The 10,323-nt window shown below is 43.3% G+C and overlaps 1 protein-coding gene across 1 annotated transcript; it reads left to right on the top strand.

Annotated features, from left to right (window-relative positions):
• Window positions 1–1,041: 1,041 nt before the first annotated feature.
• On the top strand, window positions 1,042–2,707 carry LOC116273667 (gem-associated protein 2-like). The gene is made up of 2 exons (XM_031662920.1): window positions 1,042–1,409; window positions 1,719–2,707. The coding sequence occupies exons 1-2, from the start codon at window positions 1,134–1,136 to the stop codon at window positions 2,205–2,207; spliced, it is 765 nt and encodes a 254-aa protein (XP_031518780.1). The 5' UTR covers window positions 1,042–1,133; the 3' UTR covers window positions 2,208–2,707.
• Window positions 2,708–10,323: the final 7,616 nt, after the last annotated feature.

Raw genomic sequence — 10,323 nt, 5'->3', positions numbered from 1 at the left:
AAAAATACAAAAAAATAACCCGGGTGTGTTGGTGCAAGCCTATAGTTGAGTTACTCATGAGGCTGAGGCAGGAGGATGGTTTGAGCCCGGGAGACAGAGGTTGCAGTGGGCTGAGATTGTGCCACTGCACTCCAGCCTGGGCAACAGAGCAAGACACTGTCTCAAAAAAAAAAAAGTATTATTAAGCTTAGAAAGACATTTATCATTTGGAGAGTAGATATTTGCATATTTTTCTACTTTCATTCTTTCAATTTTTACATAAAATTATGTAATCCATCTGGAATTTATTTTGGTGAACATTGGGAAATTAGGACATAACTTTATTACCCCTCAGAATACTTTAGCCAATTATCCCAGCACTAAAATTCTCCCTTTCCTCAGGAACTTGTGATGCCTTCCTCATTACAGACCAACTTTTTGATATATGCATTAAGGTCTGTTTCTAGCTTATTAATTTTGCTCCATGGGGCTCTATTTTTGCACTAGTTGGAGGCAGTTCTTAATAATTTTGTTTTAAATTTTTATAACAAGGAAGAAAAATTATCTGCAAAGAATGAGGGACAGAGATGATAATGAAGACATAAAAGGGGGAAATGGTTAAGACAAGACAGTGTAGTGTGTGTAATGAGGAGTCATTTAGAGTTGAATAACTAAGGCACTGAGCTGCTCTAATGGCCTGGCTATGGGTGGAGAAAATCAGGTTATGATTAGAGAAAAAGTCTTCCATCAGTACTCTCTGGAACCCGCATCAATTTAAAAGCAGAATCTGGCTGGGCACAGTGGCTCATGCCTGTAATCCCAGAACTTTGGGAGGCCGAAGTGGGCTGGTCACCTGAGGTCAGCAATTCAAGACCAGCCTTGTCAGCATGGTGAAACCCAGGCTCTACAAAAAAATACAAAAATTAGCCGGGCGTGGTGGCGCATGCCTGTAATCCCAGCTACTCGGGAGGCTGAGGCAGGAGAATCATTTGAACTCAGGAGTCAGAGGTCGCAATGAACTGAGATCGCGCCACAGCACTCCGGCCTGAGCGACAGAGCCAGACTCTGTCTCAAAAAAATTAAAAGTAGAATCTAAGGATTCCTATGTATTCTCCATTCCTTTATTCAACAAATATATATATTGAGGACCTACTATGTGTTGGACATTATATTATCCTGAATCTAAATCAGTGATCAAAAAGATAGGATCGGGTCGTTTGAAAACCATGGTTCGGGTACCAGCAGAGTCTGCAATGGAAGAGTTGACGCCTCGGCTATTGTCAGCAGAGCTCTGCAACTTGATGGGAGGTTTTGATCCCTTGGTTCCCCTGAGGACACCTCAGGAATGCCTGAGGCGGGTCCAGATGGAAGCAGCGCAATGTCCAGATGTTGTGGTAGCACAAATTGACCGAAAGAAGTTGAAAAGGAAGGCCGGGAGCAGTGGCTCATGCCTGTAATCCCAGCACTTTGGGAGGCCAAGGCAGGCAGATCACGAGGTCAGTAGTTCGAGACCAGCCTGGCCAGCATGGTGAAACCCTGTCTCTACTAAAAATACAAAAAATTAGCCTGGCACGGTGGTACACACCTGTAATCCCAGATTCTTGGGAGGCTGAGGCAGGAGAATTGCTTGAACCCAGAAGGTGGAGGTTGCAGTGAGCTGAGATCGCACCATTGCACTCCAGCCTGGGCAACAGGAGCAAAACTCCGTCTCAAAAACAGAAAAGAAGTTGAAAAGGAAGCAAAGTGTGAATATTTTTCTTTCAGGATGCCAACCGGCCCCTGAAGGTTATTCCCCCACACTTCAGTGGCAACAGCAACGAGTGGCACTGTTTCCAACTGTTGGACAGAATGTGAACAAACATAGAAGTCACTGGAAATCACAACAGTTGGATAGTAATGTGACGATGCCAACATCTGAAGATGAGAAAGGCTGGAAGAAATTTTCTCTGGGTGAAAAGTTATGTGCTGACGGGGCTGTTGGACAAGCCACAGTCGAAAGTCCCGGAGTAGATTCTGCACAAGGAAGATGGCTTTATGCTTTATGGACTTGTCTAGAAAAGTCTTTATTATCTCAGTCTCATTCACTGATTTGGCAGCTTGCAAGGTGCTGTGAAGTGAGGCTCTTAGTGGAGAGCAAACATGATGAGAAGGTTCCTGCTTTGAATTTATTAGTCTGCTTGGTTAGCAGGTATCTTGACCAATGTGATTTAGCTGATGAGCTATCTTGATGTAGCTGATCTCTCAGTGATAGAAGATATCTCTCACAAAGGCAGCTTAACTCTGAGGAAATGCAATGCCAATTCAACTACAGATTGCAACACATCTTCAACACTATGTGAGGAGTTCACATCTTACCCTGTGCCGTTCAGGTTGATACTCAGAATACAGGTTGTATTGATTTGAATGTCTGAAATATCAACGAAAAATCACCCTGCAGTTTTTGATGAACAGTTTGAACTGTTTTCTGTAATCAAGCAGCTTGCATAGAAATTGTATGATGAAATTTTACATAGGTTCTTGGTCCTGTTTTGTTGTTTATCTACATATATACATATACAATTTTATTGAAAATATGTTTTAGTTACTAAAATTTTGTTTGACTCCTAACAAAAGACAATGGATGGCCTTAGCATCAGAATTAAAATAATCTAGAGTACATGACAAATGCATTCACAGCAAAAAAATTAATCTACTATTTAGAAAAAATATATATAGGATCGGCTGAGTGTTGTGGCTCATACCCGTAATCTCAGCACTTTGGGAGGCTGGGCAGGAGGATTGCCCAAGCTCAGGAGTTTGAGACCAGCCTGAGCAACATAGCAAGACCCTGTCCCAAAAATTATAAATAAATAAATAGATAGATAGATACATAGATAGATAGATAGATAGATAGATAGGATCCACCCTCTTGGAACTTCCTGAAAATAGAGAAACAGTCCTTGGAATAGGATATGTCGTCATTGGGGATATGCATTCGGTTTTCTGTTTTTCTTTTTTTTTTTTTTTTGAGACAGAGTCTCACTCTATCACCCAGGTTGCAGTGCAGTGGCATGATCTTGGCTCACTGCAAGCTCCGCCTCCCGGGGTTCATGCTATTCTCCTGCCTCAGCCTCTCGAGTAGCTGGGACTACAGGCACCTGCCACCACGCCCGGCTAATTTTTTGTATTTTTTAGTAGTGACGAGGTTTCACCATGTTAGCCAGGATGGCCTCGATCTCCTGACCCCGTGATCCGCCCGCCTCGGCCTCCCAAAGTGCTGGGATTACAGGCATGAGCCACCACGCCCAGTCACATTCTGTTTTCTTTTATAATAAAGATAGGCATTCCAAACGTTTCTCAATTTGGGCAGTCAGAACATAAATCTTCTTTTAAAAAAATTTTTTTTGTGATGGAGTTTTGCTCTGTCACCCAGACTGGAGTGCAGTGGCAAGGTTTTGGTTCACTGCAACCTCTGCCTCCTGGGTTCAAGCAATTCTCCTGCCTCAGCCTCCAGAGTAGCTGGGATTACAGGTGCTCACCACCACACCCAGCTAATTTTTTCTTTTTTTAGTAAAGATGGGGGGATTTCACCATGTTGGCCAGGCTGGTCTCAAATTCCTGGTCTCAAGTAATCTACCCGCCTTGGCCTCCCAAAGTTCTGGGATTACAGGTGTGAGCCACTGTGCCTGGTTGAATCTTCTTATATTTGGACTATTACTCACTGTGTTAGGCCGGTCTTGCATTACTAAAAATAAATATCTGAGGCTGCATAATATACAAGAAACAGGCTTAATTGCCTTACAGTTCTGCAGGCTGTACAGGAAGCATAGTGCCAGCATCTGCTTCTGGGAAGGCCTCAGGAAGCTTACAAGTGTGGTAAAAGATGAAGGGGGAGCAGGTATCTCACATGGCAGAGCAGGAGCAAGGGAAACAGAGTTGAGGAGGAGGTGCCACATGCTTTTACTAAACCAGATCTCACAAAAACTCACTCACTCATCACCAAGGGAATGGGGCTAAGTTATTCATGAGGGATAGGCCCTCATGATTCAAGCACCTCCCACCAGGCCCCACCTTCAACACTAGGGATTACATTTCTTTTTTTTTTTTTTTTTCCCTGTTTTCTCGTTTTATGTCTCCCCATGGTTAAGCAGGTATTAGATTTTAACATGAGATTTGTTGGGGACACAGATCCAAACCCTATTATTGTCTTAGGTTGAATTGCCTAAAACTAGAACCTGAGAGAAGGATTCTTGTGCATGTGATTTACAGAGGAAGTGTTTTAGGAGGAGGAGAGTAAAGGAAGCAAAATTCAAGCCCAGCTTATAACCAGGGATGGAGTCTTGCTCTGTCGCCCAGGCTGGAGTGCAGTGGTGCAATCTTGGATCACTGCAACCTCTGCCTGCCAGGTTCAAGCGATTCTCCTGCCTCACCCTCCTAAGAGGCTGGGATTAAAAGTGCCTGTCACCATGGCCAGATATTTTTTGTATTTTTAGTAAAGATGGGATTTCACCATGTTTGGCCAACTGGTCTTGAATTCCTGACCTCAGATGATCAACCCACCTTGGCCTCCCAAAATGCTGGGATTACAAGCACACTCTGTGTCTTTTAATTGGAAAGTTTATTTTATTTTATTTTATTTATTTATTTTGAGACAGAGTTTTGCTCTTGTTGCCCAGGCTAGAGTGCAACGGCTCAATCTCAGCTTACTGCAACCTCCGCCTCCTGGGTTCAAGCGATTTTTCTGCCTCAGCCTCCCGAGTAGCTGGGATTACAGGCATGTGCCACAACACCCAGCTAATTTTGTATTTTTAGTAGGGATGGGGTTTCTCCATGTTGGTCAGGCTTGTCTCAAACTCCCGACGTCAGGTGTTCCACCCACCTTGGCCTCCCAAAGTGCTGGGATTAGCCACCCTGCCCAGCCTGGAAAGTTTAGTTTATTTACATTGAATGTTATTATTGATAAGTAAGGACTTATTCCTGCCATGTTGTTACTTGTTTTCTGATTGTCTTATGGGCTTCTCCTCCTTTTTCCCATCCTTCCTGTCTTCCTTTCAGTGAAGGTGATTTTCTCTGGTGGCATGTTTTAATATCTTCCTTCTCTATATTTTGAGTATCCATTGTATGTTTTTTAGATTTCAGTTACCACGAGACTTGCAAATAATATCTTACAACCCATTATTTCAAACTGATGCCAATTTCACACTTATTTCACAAACTAACAAACAAGCAAAAAGAAAACTAATAAAAACTCTACAGTTTAACTTTGTTCTCCTGCTTTTAAACTTTTTGTTGTTTCTATTTATATATTATTGTACTGTCTGTGTCTTAAAAAGTTGTCACCATTGTTGTTTTTGATCAGTTCATCTTTTTATCTTTCTACTCAAGATGAGTAGTTTACACATCACAGTCACAGTATTATAATATTCTGTGTTTTTCTGTGTACTTACTATTACCAGTAAGTCTTCTCTTCACGTGATTTCTTATTGCTCATAAACGTTGTTTACTTTCAGATTGAAGAACACCCTTTAGCGGTTTTTTGTAGGACAGGTCTGGTATTGATGTAATCCCTCAGTTTTTGTCTTGGAAAGTCTGTCTCTTTCTTTCCTTCCTTCCTTCCTTCCTTCCTTCCTTCCTTCTTTGTTGTTGTTGTTGTGACAGAGTCTTACTCTATGGCCCAGGCTGAAGTGCAGCGGTACAATCTCAGCTCACTGCAACCTCCGCTTCCTGGGTTCAAGCGATTCTCTTGCCTCAGTCTCCGGAGTAGCTGCGACTACAGCTGCGTGCCACCATGCCTGGCTAATCTTTGTATTTTTAGTAGAGATGGAGTTTCACCATATTGGCCAGGCTGGTCTCGAACTCCTGACCTCAGATGATCTGGCTGCTTCAGCCTCCCAAAGTGCTGGGATTACAGGCATGAGCCACTGCACCCAGCCGGAAAGTCTTTATTTCTTCATCATATTTGAAGGACAGTTTCACCAGATATGTTATTCTAGGGTAAGAGTTTTTTTCCCTCAGCACTTTACATATGTTATGCCATTCTCTCCAGGTTTGTAAGGTTTCCACTGAAAAGTCCGCTGTTGGAACTCTATTGTATTATTTGCTTCTTTTCTCTTGCCTTTAGAATCCTTTCTTTATCCTTGACCTTTGGAAGTTTGATTATTAAATGCCTTGAGGTAGTTTTCTTTGGGTTAAATCTGCTTGGTTTTCTATAACCTTCTTGTACTTGGACATTGATATCTTTCATTAGATATGGGAAGTTCTCTGTTATTATCCCTTTAAATAAACTTTCTACCCCTATCTCTTTCTCTACCTTCTCTTTAAGGCAAATAGCCCTTAGAATTGCCCTTTGGAATTTATTTTCTGGATTGTGTAGGCATTCTTCATTCTTTTTTATTCTTTTTTCTTTTGCCTCCTCTGTGTTTTTTTTTTTTTCAATTTTTAAAAAATTTAAAAAAATTTTTTAGACCAATTCTCACTCTGTTGCTCAGGCTGGAATGCAGTGGTACAAACATGGCTCACTGCAGCCTTCACCTCCCAGGATCAAGCAATCTTCCTACCTCAGCCTTCTGTGTGGCTGGGACCACAGGTGCACGTCACCACACTCAGCTAATTTTTAAATTTTTTGTAGAGACAGAGTCTCACAACTACTTGTCTCAAACTACTGGGCTGGTTTTGAACTACTGGGCTCAAGTGATCCTCCCACCTTGGCCTCCAAAAATACTGGGATTACAGGCATGAGCCAGCACACCTAACTGACTGTGTATTTTCAATTAGCCTGTCTTCAAGCTCAGTAGTTCTTTCTTCTGCTTGATGAATTCTGGTATTAAGAGATTCTAATGCATTCTTCAATGTGTCAGTTGCATTTTTTCCATTCCAGAATTTCTGCCTGGTGTGAAATTGAAATTATTTTAAAAAATTATTTCAGTGTCTCTGTTAAGTTTATCTGATGGAATTCTGAATATATTTATCTGTGTTATCTTGAATTTCTTTAAGTTTCCTCAAAACAGCTATTTTAAACTCTCTGTCTGACAGGTCTCATATCTCTGACTCTCTGGGATTTATCCCTGGTGCCTTACTTAGTTCATTTGGTGAGATCATGTTTTCCTGGATAGTCTTGATGCTTGTGGATGTTCATCAGTGTGTGGGCATTGAAGAGTTAGGTATTTATTGTAATCTTCACAGTCTGGGCTTGTTTGTACCCATCCTTCTTGGGAAGGCTTTCTGGGTATTTGAAGGGAGTTGGGTGTTGTGATCTAAGTTTTTGGTCATTGTCATGGTACCTGCATTAGGAGACATCCCAAACTCCGTAACACTGTGGTTGTTGAAGACTCATAGAGGTACTACCTTGGTGGACTTGGGTAAGATCCAGAAGAATTCTCTGGATTACCGGGTAGAAACTCTTATTTTCCTCCCTTTGTCCTAAACAAACGGAATCTCTCTTTCTGTGCTGAGTTGCCTAGAGCTGAAGGAAGGGTGACACAAGTAACCCTGTAGCCACTACCACTTGGACTGTACTGGGTCAGACCTGAAGCCATCACAGCACTGGGTCTTGCCCAAGGCCTGGTATAATCTCTTCCTGGCTATTGCCTATGTTTACTCAAGGCCCTAGGACGCTACAATCAGCATGTGGTGAAGCCAGCCAGTCTTGTGTCCTTCTCATCAGGGTGGGAATTTTCCCCAGAGCCCAGGTGGGTCCAGAGATGTCATCCAGAAGCCAGAGCCTAGAGTCAGGAACCTTGGAAATCTACCTGGTGCTGTATTCTACTGTGTCTGAGCTGGCACTCAAACCACAAGACAAAGTCCTTCCCACTCTTCCCTCCCCTTTCCCTAGGTAGAGGAGTTTTTCTCTGTATCCACCACCACTATAGGCCTGTGGGGAGTATTACCTGGAGATTGCTAATGTTCACTCAGGGCCCTTGCAAGGGCACTTCAGGCAGCTTATGATGAATGCTGCCAGGTCTGGGACTCACCTTTTAGTGAGGTTTTCTCTTCCTTGGCCCAGAGTAGGCCCAGAAATGCAGTCTAAGAGCCCAGACCTGGAATCAGGGTCTCCGAGTGCCCTCTGGTTGCTCTACCTGACCGTGGCTGAGCCGGTACCTAAGCTGCAAGTCAAAGTCAAAGTCCCCTTTACTCTTCCCTCTGTTGTTCTCAAGCAGAAGGAGTCTCTCTTTGTAGCCACCACAGCTGGGAATGTGCTGGTTCATACCTAATGCCAGCACGTCTCAGAGTCTCACCCAAGGTCCACAGTGAGTCCTTTCTAGTTACTGCTGCTGATTATTCAGAGCCTAAGGGCTCTATAGTCAGAAGGTGATGAATCCTGCCAGGACTGGGTCCTTCCCTTCAAGGCAGCAGGTTCCCTTCTGGCCCAGAATGGGTTTAGAAATGTTGTCTGGGAGCTTGGAATGAGAGCCTCATGATGCTGCCTGGTGCCCTATGGTACTCGGGCTATGATGGTATCCATGTTGCAAGACAAAGTGGTCTTTACTCTTCCCTTTCCTTTCCTCAAGTGGAAGGAAAGGGTCTCTTTTGGACCCATGACTGTGCTGTCTGGGGTTAGGGGAGGGGTGACACAAGCACTCTCTTAGCCACAATGGCTGGTGTGTCACTGGGTCATGTGCCCCCACAAGTCCTCTGGCTCTGAGCCTAGCACAGCAGTAGGACTTGCCTAGGAGCTGCAGGCCTAGTGGCCTAGACTGCCTTTCAAGTTTCTTTAGAATACCAGAGCACTTTAGCCCGCAGTGGCAAGGCTTGCTGAAACTCAAGTTCTGACTACAGGAGTGGGCAATTTTCCTCTGGCTAGGGCTTATCTAAATGCTCCCTCCATGATCATCGATTGAGTTCTGCTCAGTGTTGGCAGCATTGAGTTCCACTGCAAAGTCCCGCAATCACTGTGCCCTCCCTCCCCCAAGTGCACAGATTCTTTCTTCATGCCACCTGACAGTTTCTAGGGGATGGAGAGGAATGGCACTGGCAATTCAAGACTGTCTTTCCTATCCTTTTCAGTGCCTCTTTCAATGGTATGAAGTTAAAACCAATTACTGTGATTGCTCAGCTGATTTTTGGTTCTTATAAAGGGGTGTGTGTGTGTGTGTGTGTGTGCGCGTGCGTAGATGGTTGTGGAATTTGGTGTTCCTGCAAGGAGAACATTGGTGGAGGCTTCTATTTGGCCATCTTGCTCTGACTCCAGCTTCAATTACATATTTAATTTTTAAAAAACTGTATTTTCCAAAATAATTTAAAATCAGTAAGCAGAGTAGCATATTTAGGAAAGAGCTGGATTCTCCTATCTGCTTCTATATTCACTCTCTTGAGACGACATGTCATGTAGTCTCTGGAAAACTTCACTGTACATTCATGAGAGAATGAGTTAAAAGCAAATAATGAGGCTGGGCACAGTGGCTCATACCTGTAAATCCCAGCACTTTGGGAGGCTGAGATGGTAGGATCATTTGAGCCTGGGATTTTGAGACCTGCTTGGACAACACAGCAAGACCCCATCTCTACAAGACATTGTAAATTTTTTACTCAAAGAAAAAGAAAAGCAAATACATCATAGTACTATGAAAACAGTTTTGAGATCATACCGCCCCTGAAAGGATCTCAAACATGGCCAGGGTTCCCTGGGCCACACTTTGAGAGCTATAAATATAGAGAAAGGGCTCCAGAGACTTTGGAGAGGACCTAACTACCTTTAGATATGTACTAGAAGACTCTTCCTTTATCAGGGTCTTGAAAAATATATTGGGAGAGAGGTGTAAGCATCTCTTAAGTAGGAAATATTAAGTTGGAATGGGCCTTCTCATTTCAATGGGAATGGTGCAATCCCAGGGAGATCTGATCATACAACAGTGAAATCCAGGGAGATCTGATCATATAACTTGTTTTTCACTGTGAAAAACAAGATGCACATTGTTATCATAATAGCAGGGATGGAGAGATAAAAAGAATGTTATCTCCCACAGGCATGTTTAAGAGTGGCTATTTGATCATGTAATTGCTACTACTAAATAGATTTGTAAAAAAACAAACAAACAAACAAAAAATCAAGGCCGGGTGCAGTGCCTCACACCTGTAATCCCAGCACTTTGGGAGGCCAGGGTGGGCAGATCACCTGAGGTCGGGAGTCCAAGACCAGACTGGCCAACATGGAGGAACTTCATCTCTACTAAAAATACAAAATTAGCTGAGCCTGGTGGCACATGCCTGTAATCCCAGCTATTTGGGAGGAGAACTGCTTGAACCCGGGAGGTGGAGGTTGCGGTGAGCCAAGATGGCGCCATTGTGCTCCAGCCTGGGAAACAAGAGCAAAACTCCATCTCAAAAATAATCAAATTATTAAAACAGATAGTAGTACAATTTGATTTG

The sequence above is a fragment of the Papio anubis genome, chromosome 2 (genome assembly GCF_008728515.1).
Source record: "Papio anubis isolate 15944 chromosome 2, Panubis1.0, whole genome shotgun sequence".
In the NCBI taxonomy this organism is placed as follows: domain Eukaryota; kingdom Metazoa; phylum Chordata; class Mammalia; order Primates; family Cercopithecidae; genus Papio; species Papio anubis.
The sequence above is the reverse complement of the archived record's forward strand: the minus strand, read 5'-3'. Positions and strand labels throughout refer to the sequence as shown.

Excerpts from the sequence above, each read along its gene's own strand:
- LOC116273667 (XM_031662920.1), top strand. The coding sequence starts at position 1,134 with ATGTGTTGGACATTATATTATCCTGAATCTAAATCAGTGATCAAAAAG. Across the intron at positions 1,410-1,718 it reads GAAAGAAGTTGAAAAGGAAG|CAAAGTGTGAATATTTTTCT; the intron begins GCCGGGAGCAGT and ends TTGAAAAGGAAG.